This window comes from Pyrus communis, chromosome 6 (genome assembly GCF_041283825.1).
Source record: "Pyrus communis isolate YQ-2024b chromosome 6, ASM4128382v1, whole genome shotgun sequence".
In the NCBI taxonomy this organism is placed as follows: domain Eukaryota; kingdom Viridiplantae; phylum Streptophyta; class Magnoliopsida; order Rosales; family Rosaceae; genus Pyrus; species Pyrus communis.
This window is the reverse complement of record NC_142570.1, coordinates 2,190,857-2,216,762: the sequence shown is the minus strand read 5'-3', so window position 1 is coordinate 2,216,762 and position 25,906 is coordinate 2,190,857. Positions and strand designations below refer to the sequence as shown.

At 39.1% G+C, this 25,906-nt stretch overlaps 5 protein-coding genes, 1 non-coding gene and 3 pseudogenes across 12 annotated transcripts; 4 read left to right on the top strand and 5 right to left on the bottom strand.

The window, feature by feature from the left end:
* The first annotated feature begins 436 nt into the window (after positions 1–436).
* LOC137710599 (universal stress protein PHOS32) lies at positions 437–2,012 on the top strand. The gene is made up of 3 exons (XM_068449668.2): positions 437–791; positions 899–984; positions 1,432–2,012. Exons 1-3 carry the CDS (start codon positions 452–454, stop codon positions 1,720–1,722), a joined length of 717 nt encoding a protein of 238 aa, XP_068305769.2. The 5' UTR covers positions 437–451; the 3' UTR covers positions 1,723–2,012.
* A 149-nt stretch (positions 2,013–2,161) lies between these two features.
* Positions 2,162–5,235, bottom strand: LOC137710598 (ADP/ATP translocase ER-ANT1-like). 5 transcript variants are annotated; one of them, XM_088695377.1, is made up of 6 exons: positions 4,960–5,235; positions 4,414–4,704; positions 3,488–3,859; positions 2,902–3,341; positions 2,721–2,825; positions 2,162–2,594 (listed from the first exon to the last, which is right to left on the bottom strand). In XM_088695377.1, exons 2-4 carry the CDS (start codon positions 4,669–4,671, stop codon positions 3,030–3,032), a joined length of 942 nt encoding a protein of 313 aa, XP_088551503.1. In that variant the 5' UTR covers positions 4,672–4,704; positions 4,960–5,235; the 3' UTR covers positions 2,162–2,594; positions 2,721–2,825; positions 2,902–3,029. The 5 variants fall into 5 exon arrangements, with proteins under 5 accessions (XP_088551503.1, XP_088551502.1, XP_088551504.1 ...); XM_088695376.1 differs by having other exon boundaries at positions 4,414–4,698; XM_088695378.1 differs by having other exon boundaries at positions 4,414–4,714; positions 4,964–5,235.
* A 2,392-nt stretch (positions 5,236–7,627) lies between these two features.
* Positions 7,628–12,611, top strand: LOC137710597 (hexosyltransferase GAUT11). The gene is made up of 2 exons (XM_068449666.2): positions 7,628–8,276; positions 10,821–12,611. Exons 1-2 carry the CDS (start codon positions 8,124–8,126, stop codon positions 12,273–12,275), a joined length of 1,608 nt encoding a protein of 535 aa, XP_068305767.2. The 5' UTR covers positions 7,628–8,123; the 3' UTR covers positions 12,276–12,611.
* A 551-nt stretch (positions 12,612–13,162) lies between these two features.
* Positions 13,163–13,808, top strand: LOC148696110 (flavonol 4'-sulfotransferase pseudogene; annotated as a pseudogene).
* Positions 13,809–14,506: 698 nt separating this feature from the next.
* Positions 14,507–15,559, bottom strand: LOC137710229 (flavonol sulfotransferase-like pseudogene; annotated as a pseudogene).
* Positions 15,560–16,002: 443 nt separating this feature from the next.
* Positions 16,003–16,996, bottom strand: LOC137710230 (cytosolic sulfotransferase 15-like; annotated as a pseudogene).
* Positions 16,997–17,021: 25 nt separating this feature from the next.
* Positions 17,022–25,126, bottom strand: LOC137710767 (isoaspartyl peptidase/L-asparaginase 1). Of its 3 annotated transcripts, none has more exons than XM_088695374.1 (5): positions 25,105–25,126; positions 19,317–19,514; positions 18,251–18,481; positions 18,066–18,152; positions 17,022–17,691 (listed from the first exon to the last, which is right to left on the bottom strand). In XM_088695374.1, exons 2-5 carry the CDS (start codon positions 19,476–19,478, stop codon positions 17,206–17,208), a joined length of 966 nt encoding a protein of 321 aa, XP_088551500.1. In that variant the 5' UTR covers positions 19,479–19,514; positions 25,105–25,126; the 3' UTR covers positions 17,022–17,205. The 3 variants fall into 3 exon arrangements, with proteins under 3 accessions (XP_088551500.1, XP_088551501.1, XP_068305991.2); XM_088695375.1 differs by lacking the exon at positions 25,105–25,126 and adding an exon at positions 19,525–19,555 and having other exon boundaries at positions 19,317–19,494; XM_068449890.2 differs by lacking the exon at positions 25,105–25,126 and having other exon boundaries at positions 19,317–19,563.
* On the top strand, positions 19,718–19,791 carry TRNAI-AAU (transfer RNA isoleucine (anticodon AAU)). Its single transcript has one exon. It is a non-coding gene; the product is annotated as a tRNA-Ile (tRNA).
* LOC137710523 (isoaspartyl peptidase/L-asparaginase 1) lies at positions 21,175–25,174 on the bottom strand. Its single transcript, XM_068449568.2, has 4 exons — positions 24,913–25,174; positions 22,606–22,836; positions 22,422–22,508; positions 21,175–22,001 (listed from the first exon to the last, which is right to left on the bottom strand). Exons 1-4 carry the CDS (start codon positions 25,072–25,074, stop codon positions 21,501–21,503), a joined length of 981 nt encoding a protein of 326 aa, XP_068305669.1. The 5' UTR covers positions 25,075–25,174; the 3' UTR covers positions 21,175–21,500.
* Between the last annotated feature and the right edge of the window lie 732 nt (positions 25,175–25,906).

Below are 25,906 nucleotides of genomic sequence, written 5' to 3'. Positions count from 1 at the left end.
TTTTAATATTGGGAAATGATGCATCTCTAAACTCCTTGACTTGTTCTCTCGTCATACAAGCGTACTCTACTAAATTCGGATTTATATATCTATGCACGTTATACGTATCTAGTAATTTAGGTGATGGGCACCCTGTATGAAAAAGTATAAATATCGTACCAATCCATTTTTTTTGGGGAAATTAGTCAAACTCCCAGCTACTGGTTTTCTTCTAGTGTGGGATGTATGGGAACAAATAACTATATATGAAATGAAGCCTACAAATTAATTCATGGAAAGCACGTTCAAGAAGTGGCCTACCACATAGAAAAACAAAACAAATAAACAAAACAAGGAACAAATGCCCTTGAAAAAACAAAGGGTTAATTCCAAGTCTAGGCCTAATTATTTGTATATATATACATGCATAGCCAGCCATTTTTCCCACCGGCAAAACCAATATTATCAACAAATGAGCAGGAAATATGCAAGACTGTGTGGTGCCCGGCCGACTGTTTGTCTTCCAATCCTTTCACTGTCTCACAGGTCGAAACGCAAGTCTAGACGGCGTTCCGGTTCCGTCGAAGCTACTACTGATCATAACAGCACAAAGTTCTTGAACAATATTAGCAGCAGGGGGGATGACGACTTGGGTAGTACTGCAAAAGATGTGAAAAATGGGAACAAGATAATGGTTGTTGTGGATTCAAGCCTTGAAGCTAAGGGAGCTCTCGAATGGGCACTATCCCACACTGTGCAACCCCAGGACACCATTGTTCTTCTTCATGTAGCTAAACCCTCCAAACAAGAAGGTGAGAATAATCTTCTTCTTTTTTTTTTTTTTTTTAATTATCTTGTTGCATTGATGTTAATTAACATATAAGCCTAATGTGTTAAACTAATATTGATTAATTTGCAGGTGCAGACTCGAATGGGAGCACTAATTTAAGGGACTTTGAACTGCTTCGCTCGATGAAAAATGTGTGCCAAAGGAAAAGGCCTGGGGTAAGTTTAATTCACAAATTCTGTGCTTTCCCCAATTTTGTTTCTGTATAATAGCAAAACTAGTAATGAATATATTTAGTGATAAAATGTGAGTATTTGACCCTGATCAGTTAGCAATGAACGAGAAACTCTACGATTATTTAAACATTTATACAGGGCTTTTATTTTTCCGACGTGGTTGGATTTTACTCTTATGTGCATAACCATTTAACCTAATAGCACACAATCTCCATTATAAAAGTCCTGAGTTCAAATTTCGCAGCGAAAAATAGTATACTTTTTAACTCATATCAATAATTTTGTCAATGTAGATCAATAATTTTGTCAATGTAGATGCCAACTACACACACACACACACACAAATAAAGATCTTTATTAAACAAATGTGAAAGGGTGTACCATTATCCTTGATATTGCGTTTGTATTGACAATTGAAAATTGAAATAGGTGGACGTGGAGGTAGCATTGCTTGAAGGGAAAGAAAAGGGCCCAATAATAGTGGAAGAAGCTAAGAGACAAAGGGTGTCCCTACTTGTTCTTGGCCAAAAAAGAAAGAGGTCGACGTGGTGGCAGCTAATCAAGAGGTGGACAAGGAGCAGATCATCAGGGGAGGTTTTTGTGGAATACTGCATTCAAAATTCTGCATGCATGACGATTGCTGTGAGGAGAAAGAGCAAGAAATTGGGAGGTTACTTGATCACCACTAAGCTTCACAAGAATTTCTGGCTTCTAGCTTGATTGAAATGCGTGAAAATCATAGTTTGACGTGTGCACAAATTTTTTTTTATACTGAAATTCAAGAAAATGTTTTTGCATACATGTCAAATTCTGATTGGAAATGATTTCCATACACTCATATGCTTGTCCATGCACACTCTTGTTTATTTCTGGCATTTTGATGTAATAAGTCAAACGAGAATTGAGAGACAAGAATAGACAAGGATGTGCAAATAGAGAAATTTCCAATCCTTGTTTATTTTCAATGAGAAACGACTATCACAAGTAAAAAGGGAAGTATTTTCCAAGTAGCAATGTGGAAGTGCGTATAGGGTGCGGTGCCGACAAAAATGTAGCACTCCTCTGCTGTCTCCCCATACAAGACATGGTTGTGGTGACTACAAAAATGCTGGTAAAAATTGGATGTCAAGGAAACGTGTTTGAATTTAAGTAGCCCTGGTTGGAGATTTTAAAAATCATATAAAAAGATCAAAGACAAGAAGTTACAGGGATTTGGTTGACTTTGCATTGTAGTTGTGGACTCAACCCTAAGTGATTGACACCAACTGCATAGCAGCTTCTAAGTTCCATCTCTGAAAGTTCTTGTACCAGACATTGTAATTTTAAGTCAATCTCCTTCCCTCTTGTAATTCCCAATCAAAACATCAAAACCAAATCTCATGGCAATTTTGAGATGAATAGTTTTTCTTCGCAAGCAAGTTACTTCAAATACGAAGGCGGAGCGAAATCATATTCTCTGTACATTTTGAATAGCAGAAAAAGAACAATGCTTTGAGAGTTGAACGCAGACGTAAATTGGAAGACAAGAACAGCTTCTCTGTATTCCATCTTCACTAGGCATTACGTCTCGGCAGTGAAAATCTAATTCCCATCTGAAAAAGAAACTCCATTGAAATTGAAACAGAATGATTTCCATGCGCAAATGTGGTATGTGTAGGTTAAAATCGCAATCCTACCACTGGCAATGCAAATAATTGAGTATAATTATTCAACTTCACCTTAGGATTTTCCTTAGGCATTCCAAGAAGCAGCAGTGTCAATTTCATCAACAACCTTCCTCACCTTGTCATGCCCTTTTCCTCTTTGCCTCTTTCTTCTTAAATCTGTTTAAAATCTGTGTAAGAATGAATCAAATGAAGAGGTAACACTAGTATACAAATCTGATGTCGTGACATTTACTTGAAAACTGTTTGTCGTGGATCAAACGAATGACCATGTCTATGCGCCATGTCTGGCCTTTCACTTCAATACTCTTTGATGTAGCTCAAAAGAATAACCTGGTCAATCTATGTGCCACGTCCCGGCCCTTACTTCAGAACTCTTTGATGTGGCTCAATAAAATAACCCTTTCTATACGCAACTCTCTGGAGCTGGTCATATCCTGCAAGTACCCCAGCTCCGGCAACTCCTAGAAGCATATTTGCAGTTACTCCTCGGAACAGTGCTTTGAAACCCTCAAGGTGAACAATCTCCCGAAATGCATGCAAGGCATTGCGATACTTTGACGGTTGTCCTGACGTTAGCATCATTCTCCGCCGAATGGTATCAAATGGATAGGCGCAGACCCCAGAGACTGTTGTAACACTCCAGCCAAGCAAAAAACTAGCCAAAAAATTCCCCTGTAAAAATTCAAACGATATAAACTTTGAGTCACGGGATCATTTGAGGGTTTTCAAGGAAAGCACATTGGTAGTAAGAACCAATGATTTAGACAAATGCGAATACATTCCTTTTTGAATTGTTCAGGTAATATTGAGATGCTCACCTCCAAGGGACCAACCAAAACAATAGGCTTCATGGTGTCATAAATCCCAGAGTACATACCTCGATACATCGTAATTCCAATAATTGAAGCCCCAAAACCTCGATAGAGCCCCGCTATTCCATCACTTGATAAGGTTTTACAGTAAACATCTAGAATCCCTCTGAACTGGTGTTGACCACTAACTGCAGACCCCCTCCCATCGGTGCCTAGCCGCGTACGGGCATAGTCTAGATGATATAGAAATAATGAAGTAGTTGCTCCAGCAGCACTTCCTGAAGCCACATTTCCAGCAAACCACATTATGTACCCATCTTTCTCTTTTGAGCAGCCAAAGATGCTTTTGAAGTAACCTCTAAATGCAAAGTTGAAAGCCTACAAGCATTCCAAATTATGTTCGGCGAGGACTGTCAAAACATGACATTCATTTGATTTAACACAGTATACCAAAGTTTCCAGGTCTCAAGAAAAATGTAGAATGTGCAAACTCTCCACAATCTTATGCAATGCCGACTGATGTAATTAAGAAAATAAGTGCTTTTCTATAACAAAGATGGTAAGGTATTCGTAGACTTTTTATCCAAAACACAAATAGCTAAGACAAATGCGTAAAGCATCCTATTTTTTCATACAACACACGAATACAATCCGAAATTCAGCAAACATTTCTGATAGTCACATCTCCTAAACTGAACTGATTTCTGAATAAACCATTTCGGTGCAAGAATCAGCAATTCGACCAAGGGAAAAACGTCTTGAAAAGTTAAGACACATTCTAAAATTTGCTTGCTTTAATAGAAAACTAAACAAATACAAACTAATACGCAAGCACTCAATAGTTTCACTACACAAATACAAAAACACTATTTAATCACTAAAAATTGATCATTCAATAGTTTCAATGTGGGAGAGTGACGCAGATGAAGTACCTGAGTAGGAAAATATCGAATGACATTGGCCTGGTTGCCTCGCCAAAACGACAACACACCTTCCTCTCTGAACACCCTTGCAAAGCAATCACCAACACCCTTATAAGGTCTCTTAATCTGCCCTCTTTTTATCATCTCTCCCTGATTCTGCAGCAGAAGCTTCACTCTCTCAATGGGTGCTGCTGCACTCTTTGACACCAATGCTGCCATTCCCCCCATCACAAAATCCACAGAAAACTTCTCAAACTTTGTTGCCATTGCCAAGCTCTCTCTCTCTCTCTCTCTCTCTCTCTCTCTAGACCTGAACAGTTCAAGCAAAAGCAGAAATGAACCAACAACCCAATCAAATAGGTGATAAAAATAAATCTTTTAGAAATCAAACCACCACCCCATGAAGAAAAAAAAAAAACATATAATGTCATATAAATTTCCAAAAACCAACACTTTCCAATCAATTTTCCCTTTCAGTCAAGAAAAAGCATGAAACTTTCTATCCCAAAAGCTTCTGGGAAGAATATAAACCAAAAATTAGAGATGGGTTTTTACATACCTTGAAAATTTATGGAGAGAAATTGAAGGGAGAGAGATGGTGGAGTTGGTGGGTGGGCGTGGTGGGATTGCCCTTTTAGGGACGGATAATGGGCTGCTCTCCCACCACCCGAATTACAAAAGCGGCTTTTTTCAGAAGTAAAGTTTGGAAATTTGGTGGAATCGCAATTCGCCGTCGATGACTCGGTTAACCGGCTTCTGGCTTGGGAGACGACTTTTTGGGTCGTTGGATTATGTGGGAAAAAAACAAAACTGAAAGACAAAAAAACAGAAATAAGTTGCGTTTGGTAGCTAAGAAAAAGGGCAGTTTAGTCAAACACGGCCTTGACTAAAATTGGCAACATCTTGAAGTGGTACAACCAAGATTGAGCTATCAAGATTAGAATTGATAAATGAACTACTTTTTAGTTTAAATTGTATTTTGAGTTGTCATAACTCATTACTTTAGTCTATATTAACATATTCGTTAAATGAAATGATTGATTTGTCAAAAATACACCATTAAAAAATGATCATGTAATCGTTCACTTAACAATTTAACCGCGTCTTCTATTCTTCACAGGCCAACTCTCTACAATGGCAAAACCCTCAACCGTACTTGCACTCCTTGTGCAGCTCAGGACATGACATGTTACGACTGCGACTAGTGCAGGCCGGACACTAAGAACACACTTCTTTCTCCCCCTGTTTGTCTCCGGCCAACTCGCTTCACTGGCGGAACCCGCAACCGCACTTACACTCCTTGTGCAGCTCAGGGCATTACGTGCTACGACTGCGAGTAGTGGAGGCCGGACACTAATTAAGAACACACTTCTTCGCGCGTTCTGCCTGTTCGTCTCCGGCCAACCTGCTTCAATGGCGTAACCTGTACCGTAACCCCGGATCCTCATCGTGTGGAACCTGCATTGTTGAAGGGGATAAACAAACTGTAGCAGAACCTTTTATTACTCAGATTTTTTATTTTTTATAGTGCATGCAACGAAGAGAAGCACATCGGATCTCCTAAAAGTGACGAGGTAGTCCAAATCTAGTGACTTTGCTCGAATCTGCTATCTAGTTTGTTAATAGTTAAATTTAAGGTTTTGCTTGTCGGTAGAGACTCCATAGCTAACACTTGAGGTGCAATAACTGGTTGTTAGAGACACCCTAGCTACCCGACAATGCCAATTGTGTATTCAAACGCTACTTCAGATTTTGGGTAGATGAAAACCATAATTGTAGAAGGGGAGCAGGAAATCGAACCCAAAATTCGAGTACATGAGTAAATACTCGTCATCATTGTATTGGAACACTTTTTGAAAGTTCGAGATACATTGATCAATCACTTTTATGCATAAATTTTTCAAGTGCTTTTATAAACTTTTCAAGTGCTTTTATAACCCATAAGCACCCACTACAAGAAAAGTGAGCAACGACTATCATAATTAATAACTATTTTGGTAGTTGTTGCTGGGGTAACAGTCATGTTGCCAATGAGAAAATTGTAACAAAAAAATTCAAATATATATTCAACTATCCTATTTGCTCCTTTGTAATCAAGTCACGAGTTTGAGTTGTGGAAACATCATTTTAAAACAAGGGTAAAGTTGTGTACGATTAGGACGGATGGAAATAGGGACCAAAATGGTACCAGGACCATCCTAGTCCAGAAAATATACATATGAAGGTCTTCCAAGGAGCTTCCTAATGTTGGTATGAGTCTCTTTGACATGTGTGCAACAAGCTCACCAAATATTCAATGAAATGTCTCAGTGAATAAACTGATTTATTTATTTTTTTTTTTTTTGGCACTTTTCATGCTATGTTTCTATCTAAAAAACTTGTATTTAACATTGGGACCCACTAAGGTTGAAATCCTAGATCCGCCACTATGTACAGTAAACGTTCCCCAACTGACCATCACAAGTAGTAGAAAACCTTGTTGGCTTGAGAGTGTATTAGTCACCATTGATGCGTACCTATTATCTACTTTTTGGCACAATTTTCTCATTTTCAACGTCATTATCACCTCGCAACAATTACCAAAATAATTACTAATTAGGATAGTTTTGCTACTTTTCTTATAGTGACTTCTAAATCAGTAAATTTTGATCTTAAATATTATGAAAGCATTAACCATCCAAAAAGATTGTCTAAAAAGTGCTTAAAATCATTGCAAAAACACTTTTAAAGAAACCCGTAACATATTTGTATCAACCTATTAGTTTCTTAACAATGTGAACAATCAATGTGAATAAAAAGTTCGAACTCGTAACCTTTTTCTGTATTACAAGGACAAAGAGCAATACCACCGTACTCTAACTTGGCCTATAAAAGGTCATTGCAAATTAAATATAAAAATATTACAATAAAACGTCATTAATTGCAAACCAATGTGAAAACTTCAAGCATTCATTCGAATTCATCGAGAAGCGCAAAATTACACAGAAATTATATGAGAACAAATTTTCAAATCATATATTGAGACAGAGAGTATAATGCCCTTGAGTTGATTGTATCACTTAATCACTGTAAGAATCTCAGAACACCAAATGAAGTTAACAAATTAAACCGCTATCAAATCATATATATTGTTCATTAATACATAACCATTGGTAGATTTGCATAACTGCATGGCAAAATTTATGGAAATTAATATCAGCAAAAATGGTAGATTAATATGATAGCAACCTTCTTATTTGGGAATTTATAGGAAAAAATCACATGGTCTGATGCGGCGGACTTTGTGACTCTTTTATTTTCCCTCCCCAAAAACTTGACACACCATCTGCAATCTCGTCTGGTTAATATCCTCCGCATTTGCCGAAACCCCCCACACACAGTGCCGACGACAGATCGTAAACTCGATCACTCTTTGCTCCTTCACCCAAGAGCTAAACACTCTGATTGTTCTTGCCCATCTCTTCAAAATTTCGATTGATTCGAAGCTGCCCGCCAAAGAGTGGGAGGAAAAAACTGATTCGAAGGTGTGATTTCTGCGTAAAGGTTGCGTTTTGATCCATTTTTTGGGTTGAAGACGGCATTTGGCGGATGCCCAAGTGAGCAAAAACCGAGCTGATATGCCTGCAGGGCGGTTTGCGGTGGTTCGTTGATCGAATCTGGGACATGTGTCGGTGCGGATTCGTGATTTGGTGGTGAATTGTGGAGGAAATTAGTCAAAGATGCGGAGGCGGGCGGCCGAGTATCGGCGCCCGGTTCGACGGAGGTTTTCGAATTGGATCTGGGCGCTTTTTGGGATCTTCTCCGTTGCAGGCCTGGTTTTGTTAGTTGTGAACCATAACCAGCATGAAGATCGGGTCGAACAACCCGTGCTGGTATGATTGCTCAGCTCTCCCATTGCTGCTTCTGCGTGTGTGTCTTTGATCTTGATTAGATAAACTGCGTGTTTAAGTAACATTTTAATTTGGTGTTGGTGGATGGAAATTTGGTATGCTTGAACTCTGTTGTTTAAATCTATTTGAGGTTGTTTGATGGCGAAATTTCGGATGAAGTATCGAAATGCAAAAATTGGGGTTTTTTCTCGTTTGGTTAGACATTCTGTTGGGTTGGAATGTTGATATATGCAGTCAGGGTGTATATAATCCTTTTGTGAGTGGATCTCTAGTTGCTGGCATTTAGGAAGGAGCTCAACAGTCCTGTCGCGGTAGCAATTCCGGCTGAATCAATTGTCGCTTTGTTATGATATGATCTTTTGATTTCTGGCTGTTACTGTTAATATTATGTTTCTGATTTCAAGTCTGGATTATTTTTATAGTTAGCAGTTCCATTCTCAAGCTAGAGATTATATACGGATTGCAGACAACAAACGTCCATGCTAGGAGTTCAATAGAGTTTCCATTCTCACTAGTTCAATGTGCAGAACTGTATTTTTACTTGCTGCTGGTTGGGGTTAATTTACCGTTCCTGTTGTTGGGTGGTAGATTATCTAAGTGGTTGTGGTTTCTACGAGGAGTAAAACAGGCTGCCAGTTGCTTGGCGCCGATTGCTAGACGGAAGTTGTGTGCCGGGGCATGGATTGATAGACCCCGAACTTCCCTTGTTCATATCTTACCACGGGATGGCCTTCCATGCCCCGAACAGTGTGATTTTGATCATTGGGGAATTTTTGTACTGGTTCTCCCTTCTCCCTTCTCTCGTTTTTCTGTTTTTTCCTTTTGCATCTCTTGACTGTTCCTCTATGATCAGTCCTTGCTTTCATTTTGGAGTTTGGCGTGTGTGCCTTTTCTGGTTGTTCATTTGGGCTGAGGCCTTAATGCATTACACAATTTAAATCTTACGATGGGGTGGATAAAGTAGATTGGTAAGCACACACTTTGTTCACACAAACCCAGATGTATATTGTCGTTATTTGGGATTATTTGATAAACATCTTTTTTTTCGTTTTTATTTTGTCAACTGAATTGTTATTTGTTTGTTTGTAGTTATCGTTGCTTTTGTAGGACCTTATGAATCTCATTGGAAAAGTCTTCCATGTGCTACTTCACTTAGAGATCGAACTGTTTCCCACATTTAAGTTCCTGCCAAATTATATCCTTCGGAGGATAGAACTTCTAATTGACCATTTGACATTGGTTTTATCTATTTGTACAATTGTAACGTGCAACAGAGAGAGCACAATAAGAAGTGGATGCCACTGGATTTTCATGGTTCCACAATACTGTCTTGTCAACAATCACACATGGTCCTGTGTCCTGTCCTAGGAGATCCTTTGACAAGGCCATAGATGAGCTTATTGGAATTGTGCAATGTGTTGCTCTTAAACACCTTAGGCGAATTGTTCTTGGACTTTTTTGTCCGAAATCTATGTGTTGGTAATTTTTTCATGAGTTCTCGAATGATTAGTTTTGTTATGGGAAGTTTTTTATTTCCTCTCTAAACACATGATTTATCTAGAGCCAAATTTGTGGTAATACAGCTATATGCATCGAAATGCGTTATCCTATTGTTATAAAGCATACACTAAATTTTTGCCCTTCATTTATAAAGTTCAGCACTTCATAATTCATATACTTTCAGTTCCCCTTCTAATGAACGTATGGACTGCTTCCAATGCATTTGGAATTTTCGTAAGACAATGGTCTGATATTCCTAATTCATTATGTGTTTGTGTTCTAATTAATGCAAGTCCTAAATCATAAAATACTGTACAGTTAGCTCTCAATTACTCTGATGTGTTTGAGCCTGTGGTGAGGCATGAGAATCAGAACCATTCCATGCTATTCTCCCCTTCGTGATAACAAAATTTAGTTGGTCATTAAACAATACTTCATTCCCTCCATCTTTTTTCACGTCTTCTTAAATTTGAGAAAGTTCTAGTCATAAGCTAACTTGAATTAACAATATAACACTGTGGGTTATATGCAGCTGAACCTTGACCCTGTACTCATAGAAGTAATTTGACAGATAATGTCAAAATTTGGATGGTCTCAAGAGGAAAATGTCTGAATTTGTGTGTTTTTGATAACAGATGATGAATAATCTGTTCATCATTTTTCACATTGAGCCAGCTATTATGGTTAGCAATATTTTCATGCTTTGTAGGTCATATTTATGCTCTATCTTTTGTTTCATTTGTACTGTAGGAATTGGAAGCGAGGTTCTGAATATTGTTATCCTGGTTAGAAAAGTAGACGTTTTTGCTTTAGTGTTGGAATTGGAAATGAGGTTGTGAATTTTATTATCCTGGTTGGCAAAGTAGACATTTTTGCTTTTCTTAGATCTCCCTTCTCTTAGTATGTAATTGGACCTTTAAAAAAGTGTATTTCCTCTTAGGTCGATGTGAATTGACTTTTGTTACTTTGTGATGTGGCTTGTCATTTTGTTCAGTGCCTTACTTGAATGAGACTGTCCTTTTGCAGGAGAGAAATACGAGACTTGAGCAGGTTGCTCATGAGAGTTTAAATTTTACTGAAGAAATATTGAGTGCTAGATCGTTTTCCAGGCAGCTAGCTGAGCAAATGACACTTGCCAAAGCTTATGTTATTATTGCCAAAGAGCACAATAACCTTCATCTTGCTTGGGAGCTTAGTTCAAAGATCCGAAGTTGCCAGCTTTTGCTGTCAACAGCTGCCATGAGGGGGGAGCCTGTGACACTAGAGGAAGCAGAGCCAATAATTAAAAGCCTATCATACCTGATATTCAGAGCCGAAGATGCACATTATGACATTGCAACCACAATAATGACAATGAAATCCCATATCCAAGCCCTTGAACAGCGTGCAAATGCCGCAACAGTTCAAAGCACAGTATTCGGGCAACTAGCTGCTGAAGCATTACCCAAAAGCCTCCATTGCCTAAATGTTAAGCTGACAGCTGATTGGCTTAAAAAGCCATCTCTGCAACGACTTGCAGATGAGAAGAGGAATTCTCCCATACTGGTGGACAACAATACCTACCATTTCTGCATATTTTCAGACAATGTGGTTGCCACCTCTGTGGTTGTCAACTCCACTGTCTCCAATGCTGACCATCCAAAACAGCTGGTCTTCCACATTGTCACAAATGGGATCAACTATGGGACAATGCAGGCGTGGTTCCAAAGTAATGATTTCAAAGGGTCCACAATAGAAGTGCAGAATGTTGAGGAATTTTCTTGGTTTAATGCTTCTTATTCTCCTATCATGAAACAGCTCCTTGATGCAGATTCGCGAGACTTTTATTTTGGTGGATATCAAGATATGAATGTTGTGCCAAAGCTGCGGAGCCCTAAGTATCTATCTTTGCTCAATCACCTTCGATTCTACATTCCAGAGATCTATCCGCAGCTGGAGAAGGTAGTTTTTCTTGATGATGACGTTGTTGTCCAGAAGGATCTGACCCCACTTTTCTCGTTGGATTTGCATGGAAATGTGAATGGAGCAGTGGAAACTTGTCTTGAAGCATTTCATCGTTATTACAAGTATCTGAATTTCTCAAACCCAATCATCAGCGCCAAGTTTGATCCACAGGCATGTGGGTGGGCCTTCGGTATGAATGTCTTTGATTTAATTGCTTGGAAGAAAGCAAATGTAACTGCACGGTATCATTACTGGCAGGAGCAGAATGCCGATGGGACACTTTGGAGGCTGGGCACTCTTCCACCTGGCCTTCTAACATTTTACGGTCTGACAGAGCCGCTTGATAGGAGATGGCATGTATTAGGACTGGGGTATGATCTGAACATTGACAACCGATTGATTGAGAGCGCGGCAGTGGTTCACTTTAATGGGTTCATGAAGCCGTGGCTGAAGTTGGCCATTGGCAGGTATAAGCCTCTCTGGGAGCGGTATGTAAATCAAAGCCACCCATACCTCCAAGATTGTGTCACAAGCTAGAATGTGCTGCTTCTCAATGCCGGAAAATATGGTTCCCGTTATTGTAGTCAGGAGTACAAAATTTTGAAGTAAAGTTTACTAGACAGTTATAATTTTTTTTTTATTTTCTGCATCATAGTTCCCTGAAAGGAAAAGAGCATTGTTTCTTATACATTTAGAAAGTTTACATGTACCAGGTGAAGAGTTGTGAGAGCTAAATTGATTTTTTCCTGAGATGGGGTTTTCTTTTGCCCCCCTCTCTGCAAGCTGTAGAATTATTTGTTCCTTAGCAGGTGTTTGTAATAATCTTTCAGCCTCATTTAAGTTATATTATGCAACTGAACCAATTTTTTAGCAGTTCGTTTATTGACATAAACTGCAACATCTGGTTGTCTTAGTGGAGTTGATTTTTATTATTTTTATTTTTTATTATTCTTTTCCTTCTGCAATGACTTGAGAAAGGAAGAAATGAATTCTGTTAAATATTGTTAATTAACTATTCATTTGCCGCCACTCGTAAGTTGAAGTTGTTAGGTTTGATGAGTTCGATTCTAATTAATTATAGTTTGTTCATCGTTTGGCTTATTCCAAATCTCTCATTTTCAGCCTTAAAGAATGGGAGATTCGAACAAATTGAGAGTTGGAACCAATTAACATATATATTCATGATGAATTCTATTTATTTAGCATGTATATATGACTAAACGATCTTCAGTTCATATAAGCTGTTGTAGAGATAATCTTTCAATGATGATTAAGAAGTGGAACAGTTTCAATTCGCATGATGAAAATATATTATTCACAATTGGTGGATAAGGCAGTGCGGCCTATGGGGTGATTGCAAGTATATTTAATTTCAGCCATTAAAATGGTATCTCTCAATCCAATAAGGAAGTTTATATAGTGCCATGGATATTCCTCCACCATGTAAAAAGCTTCCAAAACCTGTAAACTTTGTGTGCTGCATCCTGATGTGCATTTGCCGCAACCGGAAAGATGTTCTTATTTCCAAGTGGAGGTACATGAACGAATTGAGGCCCAAGGAACTTGAATCCCTCTCGCTAGAAGAAGCGTTTGAGCTTTTCTGTCGAGGAGTTTCCGACGTTGGACCCTTTTGGGATCATGTGTTAGGCTACTGGAAAGCAAGATCGGAATTTCCCGACAAAATATTGTTCTTGAAATATGTGGAAATGATAAAGGATCCCATTGTTCATGTGACAAGATTGGCTGAGTTCCTCGGCCAACCTTACGCGGCGGAGGAAGAGAGCAAAGGGTTGGTGCACCAAATTGTAAAGCGTTGAAATTTGAGCAGTTTGGAAGTTAATAAAACCAGCAGGCCTAAGCAACAGCTTCCTCAGCATGTTTCTTTTTTTTTAGTACAACGATAGACTTTATACTAAGAGAATGGAGGAGTTCGGCTATCCAAGCATAGTTTTAATAAAGGGAGAAGTTGGCGATTGGAAGAACTATTTCACAGATGAGATGGGAAAGCGTCTAGATCAGATCACAAGTGACAAGTTGAATGGTTCTCGTTTGACATTCGGCACTGCTTAGTTAAGCTAATTTCTAATTATTTGGCATCAAATAGCAATTAATTAATGAATGTATGTGTTTCAATTGTGCCTACGTACAAGCACTTAGTGTCAACAATATTTAATCGTTGGGTTTGATCCAACAGTTCTTAATCATCGCTTAGTTTAAGCTATTGAACAAATTATATAATCAAATATGTGTCGACACTGAGTACATACTCATGAAAAATCGCCTAGTCACAGTCTTACATGTGCCTCTCAACAATGCATTATATTATTAACTTTGTGTTGGAGCATTTATTAATTTACTTTCGATATGCAATAATTATGTATAATTTCAAGCTCATGCACATGGAGTAATTTCAAATTGTCTATCTGGATTTTACAATACATGTATGATAAAATTGTGTGGCTTTAAAATTCAAGTGTTACCGATATTTAACCCTCAAATTTGATTTCTATAATTGTTAAATTTTTTATTTTTAATTTTAATCATTCATTTTTCGTACCACTGCATGCTATGATTAAAAATTACATATCAAGAGAATTAGGCAAAATATTACTTATTACTAAAAATACTAGACCTTAAAAAAAACGATACGTTAAACAGGGAAGAACCACTACAAACGTTATTAATACCAATAGCAGCTACCTGAATGGCTAATCTTTCTAACGGTTTGAGTTATTTGCTGGTTATAAAGGTAGATAAGCAGCTTGATTCTAAAGTTCCAAACCAAAAGTGCCCAACTTTTCTTGTGTGATTTTGTCAAGACGCTCGAGCATCTCAGGTGTCAGATGGTTCTTGGAGTCTCCGACCTCACCTCGCCGGAAGAAGGCACTGTTGTCCACCTGTAACTGGTTTTGCCCGGTTTGGGACGCCACATGGACTTGGAATGTCCCATTTTTGTTCACCTCCAAGTTACTCAAATTCCCAAAACTGCACAACTCTATCACTTCTTGCAGCACACCTTCCCTCTCTTCCTCCGACGAAAAAGGATGCCCCATGAACTCAGCCAGCTTCTTCACATGGTGCATTGTGTCCCTCTTCATGTCCTCGTACTTCACAAACAGCACCTCATCAGGGCGTTCCGTGCTCGCTTTCCAGTACCCTAAAACATGATCCCAGAAGGGGCCATTAGTTGAAACCCCATTGCAAAACAACTCAAATGCCTCTTCCATAGAAATACTTGGTGACTCTTGAAGTTTTTGGTTATTTTTTGACGCAAACTGCTCCGAAAATTTCCAGAAGGAAACAAAAACATCTTTAGGGTTCCTAGCAATGTACACAATCCGACCGCCCAAAACGGATTTTGGTAACGATGAGTATGGAATGTGGGTTGAAAGCAACCTAGGTGATGCTGCAGGAAGAGAGTCTAGGTACGTGATCGGATTGGATCCAATCATGTGCTCTTGGTCGCGTACTTCTAAGAAGGGCACGCAGTTATGTGGATTTTTGATGAGCAGCGGATGAGATGATGATGATAATGATCCATGGTGCTTTCGGTTTACGATAGCAATCATGAGGGCCTTCATCCAGGTTGTGCCCGACTTTGGAGACGATGCCAAGAGAAAGTCAGTCTCTCTAGCCTTGAAGCATTGTTGTGCCCAAATGGTACCTAAAAGCCAAACGCTGGAATACCAAAACCCTTGGTATTTGTAGAAACACCCACCAGCTCCCCAGCTTTTTTCTTTCGGGAGAGTTGCTAGCATTTCTTCTAAATTTTCGTGGACAATCATCTTGTTTTCCTCTACTTCTCGATCACCTGGAGCCATTTGTACTATAGTCCGAGGAAAGGAGAAGAAGAGGTGAAGAACTGGTAAGAACTACATGGCTATATATAATTAAGGTTGGGTACGTAGTAACTGCATGGCTTTAATTTCTAATGTACCGTCTTCTACTGCAACAGACATGTATTGATAGCTATCACAGTCGTTTGTTTGTGTCTTCAATTGGTATTTAATTTTGATTTGAGTTTATGATGTAATATATTGATTTGCAAACGTTTCAATATAGTCATTAATTAACATTTCCTTGAGTCAGTTTCTTAACAATTGATTTTGAACTGAACAGTCTGAACTGTGATTGAGGTATAATTAGTGCGAATTTATTTCTTCGCACATAACTTCGAATGCAAGTATGAATGATTTAATCACTTTAAGTTATAAGCTCGGTTTCGGATATTTTGAATATCAATTGATAAAAAGACGCATTAGCTCAACAACCATTACTCAATAAGTTTTGTAGCTCAAATTGGCTGGAAAAAGAAAAAAAAAACAAATAAATCTCAATCGGGTGAAAATTTAGGGGTAAAACAACATGTTACCCTTACTCGTCAAGTTTGTAAAACTTCAAACAGGATGCCCCAAACTTTTGCTCAGTAATTTTGTCAAGATGCTCGAGCATCTCAGACGTTAGGTGATTCTGTGAATCTCCAGTCTTCCCTCCTCTAAATAAGACATCGTTGCCGAATTTTTTATCGGTTTTCCGCCCCACTGATACGTCCCACTTTTGTTCACCTCCAAACTGCTCAAGTTCTCAAAACTGCAAAACTTTATTAATTCTTGCACAACCTCTTTACTATCCTTGCTTCCCAGTACCCCAGCACATGATCCCAAAACAGGCCTGCAAGTGCAAACCCCTTGCAAAACAACTCAAATCCTTCTTCCAGAGAGAGAGAGAGAGGAAGTAGTCCATTTCTATTCGACCTTACTTTTTCGGAAAATGCCCAAAAAGAAATGAGAACATCTTTCGGGTTCCTTGCAACGCACACAATCCGTGTATGTGAATCCAAAGTAGAGTTTGGCAACAATGTATGGGAATGTGGGTTGCAAGCAATCTAGGTGAGGCCATGGAGTCGAGATACTCAATTGGATTGTCTTGGTGAACAAGCAAATCCACGTAGGGCACACTAGCATGAGGGATGTGACGATAATCGTAGTCTTTCCGGTTTTTTATGGCAATCATGAGGGCCTTCACCCATGTTGTACCAGACTTCGGAAAGGTGGCAAGGAAAATGTCAGTGTCCCTAGCCTAAAATTCGGTTGTGTCCAAGTCACACCTTCAAGAAAAACCTGGGCGTACCAGAAGTTTTCGTATTGGTAGTAGTGCTCAGCTCCCCAGCCTTTATCTTTAGGGAGGGTTGAGATAATTTCTTGGAAACTTTTTTCCCGATCTTGTTCTTGATCAGCATAAAGAGCGACAGAAGCCATAATGTAATAAAAAGAGACGAAACAATTAATCGTGTAACTAATTAATCTAATTCACAAGAATCACAACATTTTATAGGGTGAATTTGCTAGTCATACCTCATGAAAGTAGACAATGTCGCAATTTAAGTAAGTCATCATGGTGTGGAAAACGACAATTCTACAATTTCAGTAAATCAAGCAATGAGACCACATAGTCAATGCTTATCCGCTCAATTTTCCACAGAATTAGGCCATATTGCAATCTCCGAATACCCATCCTCAGTTGCGCAAGCTCGAAACATACCGGTGGTATTGAAAGGCATCGTGACTTCCCCTGCGGCAGACACAGCAACCAGCCCTACATTGCCTTTTGGAGTACCCTCCTCCACGACATAAGCTGCTGCTTCTTTGAGAGAAACACCTTTAAACTCCATAAGAGCTGCCACATCCCTTGCAACTGTGCCACGAATAATTGCTTCGCCTTTGCCAGTAGCAGAAACTGCGCAGAGATTGTTGGCATATGTCCCTGCACCAATGATGGGTGTGTCCCCAATCCGGCCAACCATCTTGTTGACTAATCCGCCAGTCGAAGTTGCAGAAGCTAAATTTCCGAAACTATCAACAGCCACACATCCAACAGTCCCAAGTTTACTATCACCATCAGCGTCTGGTGTTTCTTTCTTCTCATCTTTGTGAAGGGGTTGTGTATAATCAATCTGTACACATTTGTGACAAAAATTACCAGATGTTACAAACAAGAATAGCTATAGGTTAACGTGTGAGGTAATTCAACTTCCCAACTCACGAGCCTAGGATTTAGACAAAAAATACAAGTGATACTGGTGGGGTGGGGGTAGACACTACTAGGCCCTTGCTACTATCTGAGGGTTCAACGATCTTAACTACTTGAGCTACAAGCCTTTTGCAACTTTATTGGTTATTGGGTATTTCAACTTCAATTACATTACTCTCCTACTCCTACATAAATTCAAAGTTGCAATTGGGGTTAATCCCTGTATTAGTATCTCTCTTATCACGTGACACGTTTACACACAAGAATCTCCTAGATAAGGGGCCAAGAGACAAATACCTGAACTCTCTTGGCTTCTTTTGCCTGACTGAGCCTTTCTACGTTCTCCGGGGTAATGAAATGACTCGAATCTAGTGTCTCAACACCCTGAGAAATTCAACAAAACCCCATTAATTTACAGGAATATATAGCATCAAGGGAAAGCAATCAAATGGTGAAATTGTTGGTGAGAGAGAGAGAGTAACCTGTTCCCTAGCAAAGGCTTCTGCTCCATCAAAAGCAAGATAAATGTGAGGAGTTTTCTCCATGACCAATCGTGCTAAAGAGATGGGATTGACAACAGTGGTGAGTCCAGAAACAGCTCCACATTTCTTTTTGTCATCCATGATGCAAGCTTCCATTTCAACTGTGCCATCTGTGGTTAGCACTGACCCCTTTCCAGCATTGAAGTGTGGAATGTTCTCTAGCTCCCTAACCTACACCACCAACACAATGATCACACACAATCATCATCCATAAAATTACGGCCAAACAATTATTGTAGTCGGTGTAGTTTGAGTGAAGTTCCACTTCGGCCTCTGTAGTTTCAATTGTCATGATTTAGCCCTTTCAGTTTACTAGATGTTGCAATTCAAGGACAATAACCTTAATTCCAACATTTTTTTCTCCACCAATATTAGCACAAGAGAGATGTGTGAGGATACGTTGAGCTATTTGGTGGTGATTTCGTCAACAGAAAAAGGATGTAATTAATTTAGTTGTCTTCTGTGCAACAAGTATCTAACTACAAAGTTAAATCACGAAAAACTGAAAATACAAGGATCAAAGTAGAACTTTGACAATTAGTTAACTGAAAGAGTTAACTCGCAAAAACCGAAACTACGGAGATCAAAGCAGAACTTCGAATTGCAACTAGTCAACTACACGAGTTAAATCGGAAAAACTGAAACTACGGCGATCAAAGTAGAACTTCAAATTGCAACTAGCTAACTACACGAGTTAAATCGCGAAAACTGAAACTACGGATTTCAAAGAAAAACTTTGAATTGCAACTAGTTTACTACACGATTTAAATAGCGAAAACTGAAACTACGGAGATCAAAGTACAACTTCGAATCGCAAATAGTAAACTACACGAGTTAAATCGACCAAAGTGGAACATCATCCAAACATAATTTGGTCCAAGATTAAATGAGATGATCCAGTAATAATAAAAGGGAAGAGGGTTATAAGTGAAAGTGATTTACTTTATGCCGAACAAATGAAAAAGTTTGATGATTTGAAGAGGAGTTGGGAGTATCATTACTTTACCACAAGCTCAACGACGTCCAAAGGTGGGGTGTTGGCTTTGAGAGCTACGACGCCGATGTGGAGGCTGTGGCGGAGGCCGGCCTCGCGAGGCAGGCGGCGCTCAGGTGGAAGAGATAGCGGGATGTCACCTGCGCCGCCGTGAAGTGCTATTGCCCACCCCATCTCTCTCTCTCTCTCTCTCTCTCTCTCTCTCTCTCTCTCTCTCTCTTCAGATTTGAGATACTCAAGTGAAGTGAGTCGTGTTTTGTCCTGTGCCTAGGTTGTTGGAGCACCTCAGTTGTTTGGTGGCTGAGAGCGACATTATTTCTCTTGTGGGTCCAATGACCTCAGCTTCTCCAATGAAACGTCTCGTTCATTACGATACTATTATTTTGGGTAGCCACCAAAGCACAACCAAAACTGGCCTATTAGCTCAGCTGGTTAGAGCGTCGTGCTAATAACGCGAAGGTCGCAGGTTCGAGACCTGCATGGGCCATTTTCTTGTTTTAGAATAATTTGTTGCTTTAATGCTGGGCACTTTCATGGTTTCTACGTGTTTTTAACCAAAGTGGAGAATCAAATTATTGTTATGAAATACCCAATGTTGTCATGAAGGATCCATCATTGGGCTACACAAATTAATTAAAGTATTAAGTGTTAAGGTTAGAAGATGCGACTACCAACGAATAGTTTTATATGGTCTTCCTTCGCCTGAAGAAATCATTGCCGAATTTTTTATCGGTTTTCGGCTCCATATGATACACCCCACTTTTGTTTACCTCCAAACTACTCAAGTTCTCAAAACTGCAAAACTTTGTTATTTCTTGCAAAGCCCCCTTCTTTCTCTTCTTCAGAAGAAAATGGATATCCTATGAACTCCGCCAAGGATCAGGATCCTCTCCTGACCTCTTTAAATGGCCTTCTGTGTGAGCTTTCAAATCCTCAAACTTTAAACGTAGCACCTTATTAGGGTTTTCCAAGCTCGCTTCCCAGTACCCCTAGTACATGATCCCAAAACGGGCCTGCAAGTGCAACTCCTTTGCAAAACAACTCAAATCCTTCTAGAGAGAGAGAGAGAGAGAGAGATGAGGTAGTCCATTTATATTCGACCTTACTTTTTCGGAAAATGCCCAAAAATAAATGAGAACATCTTTCAGGTTCCTTGCAACGCATGCAATCCGTGTATGTGGAGAAATTTTTAATTGTGACGAGAACACAAGTGGTACATCACGTGTTTTAATAGAAATAATGAAAATTTTTATTTTTTAAGTTATTAACTTTTTAGCACACATATCACACTATTTGTTTAGCGACACGTGATGTACCATCTCATGTACCGGTCACACTTTCGGCAACGATGTGTGTGGGATGTGGGTTGCAAGCAATCTAGGTGAGGCCAGAGTGGAGATACTCAATTGGTTTGTAATGGTGAACAAGCAACTCTATGTAGGGCACAATATCGTGAGGGCATTTTGTGAGCTATGGATGTGACGAATAATCGTAGTCTTTCTAGTTTTCGTATTGGTAGTAATACTCAGCTCCCAGCCTTTGTCTTTAGGGAGGGTTAAGATAATTTCTTCGAAAGTTTTTTTCCCGATCTTGTTCTTTATCAGCACAAAATCGTGTAATTAATTAACCTTATTCACAAGAATCACAACATTTTATTAGGTGAATTTGCTAGTTATGCCTCATGAAGTAGACAATGTTGCAATTTAAGTAAGTCATCATGTTGTGGAAAATGATAATTCTGCAATTCAAGCAATGAAACCACATAATCTGTTAGTGTTTGAGTTACTTTTGAGCTAAATTTCTCTACGTATTTGTAATCAATTCAACAATTAATTGAAATGGATTCAAGGATTGAATATCAAAGATGATCTTTTGAGAGAGAAGGATTACGTTGCTCCTCGAATCTACGTTGGATTCGATCCATAAAACTCGACTACAAACCAGCTATATAGCTGTTGCCAACCTACCAAAGCATCGTGACTATGATCACGTACAACTCACATAGTTTCACTTAATATATAACAAACTGGACACATGTCAAGTTATACACCATTGAGATGTTATAATCTTGACCCTTTATTACAAATATATAAACTTAGCTAAGAACAACACTTAGACATTTCAAGCTTCTTCTTCTTTCATATTGCAACAACCTTGAATGCTTGATCTAGCTGCCATGCTTATGCTCCAACATAATCAATGCTTATCCACTCCATTTTCCATAGAATTAGGCCATATTCCAATCTCCGAATACCCATCCTCAGTAGCGCAAGCTCGAAACATACCGGTGGTATTGAAAGGCATCGTGACTTCCCCTGCGGCAGACACAGCAATCAGCCCTACATTGCCTTTTGGAGTACTCTCCTCCACGACATAAGCTGCTGCTTCTTTGAGAGAAACACCTTTGAACTCCATAAGAGCTGCCACATCCCTTGCAACCGTGCCACGAATAATTGCTTCACCTTTGCCCGTAGCAGAAACTGCGCATAGATTGTTGGCATATGTCCCTGCACCAATGATGGGCGTGTCCCCAATCCGGCCAACCATCTTGTTGACAAATCCGCCAGTAGAAGTTGCAGAAGCTAAATTTCCGAAACTATCAACGGCCACGCATCCAACAGTCCCAAGTTTACTATCACCATCAGCGTCTGGTGTTTCTTCCTTCTTATCTTTGTGAAGGGGTTGTGTATAATCAATCTATATACATTAAAAAGTTACAAGACATTATAAACAAGAACAGCCATAGGTTATTGTAACTCTAATGTGTGAGGTAATTCAACTTCCCAACTCACAAGCCTAAGATTTATACAAAAAAAATACAAGTGCTATTGGTGGGGTGGGGGGAAAGCAATCACAGGTGCTCGGATGCAAGGGTAAACACTACAAGGCCCTTGCTACTATCCGAGGGGTTAACGATCTTAAATACTTGAGCTACAAGCATTTTGCAACTCTATTGGTTATTGGGTAATTCAATTCCAATTACATTACTCTCCTACTCCTAGATAAAGAGAAATTTGAAGTTGCAACCATGGTTATATTCCCGTATTAGTATCTCTCTTATCACGTGACACGTTTACACACAAGAATCTCCTAGGTAAGGGGCCAAGAGACAAATACCTGAACTCTCTTGGCTTCTTTTGCCTTGTTGAGCCTTTCTACGTTATCCGGGGTAATGAAATGACTCGAATCTAGAGTCTCAACACCCTGAGAATTCAACAAAACCCCATTAATTTACAGGAAAATATAGCATCAAAGGAGAGCAATCAAATGGTGAAATTGTTAGTGAGAGAGAGAGAGAGACCTGTTCCCTAGCAAAGGCTTCTGCTCCATCAAAAGCAAGATAAATGTGAGGAGTTTTCTCCATGACCAATCTTGCTAAAGAGATGGGATTGACGACAGTTGTGAGTCCAGAAACAGCTCCACATCGCTTTTTGTCATCCATGATGCAAGCTTCCATTTCAACTGTGCCATCTGTGGTTAGCACTGACCCCTTTCCAGCATTGAAGTGTGGATTGTTCTCTAGCTCCCTAACCTACACCAACACAATGATCACACACAATCCTCATCCATAAAATTACGGCAAAACGATTATTGTAGTCAGTGTAGTTTGAGTGAAGTTCCACTTCGGCTCTGTAGTTTCAATTGTCGTGATTTAACCTCTTCAGACCTTGTTTGGCAGCTTGGATTGTATTGATTATTTCAGTTGGATAGGATAAATAGTTGTTAGATAGTATTGACTAGGTGTTTGGTGTAATATTGGACTAATGATCATATTATTTAGACTGTGTTTGGTACAGTACCGGATAAAAGGAATTCAAATATTATTATTTTAAGTAAAAATTCCTGATTAATGGAAAAAAAAAATTGTTTTTACAGTTAATAATATTATATATATATATATATATAATATATCCCAAACTTTTAAAAATATAAAAAGCCCACATAATGGGTGGTTTTCCTTATTAAAAGTTAAAACCATCACCCATCCACCTCACCTCTTTCACATCACCCATCCACCTTGGGTGGTTTTCATAATTAAAATCATCAGTCTATGGCTTTCATAATTGAAATGTTTAAGTCTCCCGTCCACCTTGGGTGGGTTTCACATCACCCGTCCACCTTGGGTGGTTTTCATAATTGAAATGATTAAGTCTCTCTCTCTCTTTGCACTCTCTACTCCCTCATAGTCACAGACGAGCTGCAAAAATTCATTGGCAGCATTCTCTTTTCCCTCATCTTCACAAAGACATACTGTAGAAATTCGCCGGAGCTCTGCTGCTACGATTAGAAGTTGTAGATCCATTGCGAAAATTGCAGGAAGTTTGGGATTTGCAACGAGATTCAAACCGCCTAGACTGCCGCCTCAGGCGCCTAACGAACGCCTAGGTGGCCGCCTAAGTCATCCCCGCCTAACTGAACATTTTGGTCTAATCGGGTCGGAGCTCTGCCACCTAGCACCTAGGCCCTGCCTAGGTTGATTTTTAGAACACCGTTCACTTGGCAGTTGTTCAAGGCAGGCCTGACCTTGTCCAGCTACTTCTTGAATTTGAGCCTGATATGGAGACGGGGAGAACAGAGTTGGCTAGAGAAGACGAAGATATGGTGAGAGAAGGAGACGAAGAGAAGGGCGACGGCGAGGGAATTCAAGACAGAGCCCAGTTCATGCAAGAGAGAAGGAAAGGGACCCGACTAATAATACGCCCATTTTGGACGGTTTTGGTAAGAGGGTGTATGCAGTGTAAAATAAGCGGATCAGATTAAATTAGTCTAGTCCAATAAAACGAGAGAACACCAAACACTCGACTCCATATTAATAGTCCTATCCGGTGTACCAAACAAGGCCTCAGTTTACTAGTTGTTGCAATTCAAGGACAATAACCTTAATTCCAACATTTTTTTTTCCACCAAAATTAGCACAAGAGAGATATATGTGAGGATAAGTTGAGCTATTTGGTGGTGATTTCGTCAACGAAAAAAATGACTTAATTAATTTAGTTGTTTTCTGTGCAACAAGTATCTAACTACAAAGTTAAAAAACGAAAAACTGAAACTACAAGGATCAAAGTAGAACTTTGAAATGCAATTAGTTAACTACAAGAGTTAAATCGCGAAAAATGGAAGTACAATTTTGAATTGCAACTAGTTTACTACATGAGTTAAATCGCGAAAACTGAAATCACGGATTTCAAGTAACAACTTCGAATTGCAACTAGTTAACTAAACGAGTTAAATCGTGAAGACTGAAACTACGGAGATCAAAGTAGAACTTCGAAATCCAACTAGTTAACTACACGAGTTAAATCATGAAAACTGAAACTACAGAAATCAAAGTAGAACTTCAAATTGCAACAAGTTAACTACTTGAGTTAAATCACGAAAATTGAAACTACGGAGATCAAAGAAGAACTTCGAATCGCAAATAGTAAACTACACGAGTTAAATTGACCAAAGTGGAACATCATCCAAACATAATTTGGTCCAAGATTAAATGAGATGATCCGGTAATAATAAAAGGGAAGAGGGTTATAAGTGAAAGTGATTTACTTTATGTCGAACAAATGAAAAAGTTTGATAATTTGAAGAGGAGTTGGGAGTATCATTAATTTACCACAAGCTCAACGACGTCCAAAGGTGAGGTGTTGGCTTTGAGAGCTTCGACGCCGATGTGGAGGCAGTGGCGGATGCCGGCCTCGCAAGGCAGGCGGCGCTCAGGTGGAAGAGAGAGCGGGATGCCACCTGCGCCACCGTGAAGTGCTATTGCCCACCCCATCTCTCTCTCTCTCTCTCTCTCTCTCTCTCTTCAGATTTGAGATACTCAAGTGAAGTGAGTCTGTGTGTTTTGTCCTGTGCCTAGATAATTGGAACACTTCAGTTGTTTGGTGTACGAGGGTGATATATAATACTCAAAATTTCTCCTGTGAGTCCAATGATCTAGAAGAGGTTCTTTCCGGATCTCTTCCACCAAGACTACCAAATTAAGTGATTAGGTTCTTGAAATTTAATTCAATAGTTAAAAATAGGAGCCATTTTTAAAAGTTATAATAAGTTTAACCGTTTGATCAAATTTTAAGGGACCAAATCACTTGATCCAGTAACCTTAATGAAAGAGATCCGAAGAGGATCTCTTTCCCAATGACCTCAGCTTTTCCAATATTTGACTCAAATGTCTCGTTCATTATGATAGTATTATATTCGGTAGAGATAAATGAACATCTAAAACTGCCCTATTAGCTCAGCTGGCTAGAGCGTCATGCTAATAACGTGAAGGTTGTAAGTTCGAGATCCGCATAGGCCATTTGTTTTTATTTTTTTATTTTTTTTAAATAATTTTTTGCTTTAATGCCGGACACCTTTATGATTTCTACGTGTTTCTAACCAAAGTGGAGAATCAAACTATTGTCATGAAAGACCCAATGTTGTCATGAAACATCCATCACTGAGCGACAAAGATTAATTAAAGCATCAGGTGTTGAGGTTGGAAGATGTGATTATGAGACGGATACTTAGGGTAAAAGGGGTACTGGAAGACTTAAAAAGACTTGAAAATATATGAGCATTTTATTTTTTATTAGAATAATTTTTTGCTTTAATGTCTGGCACTT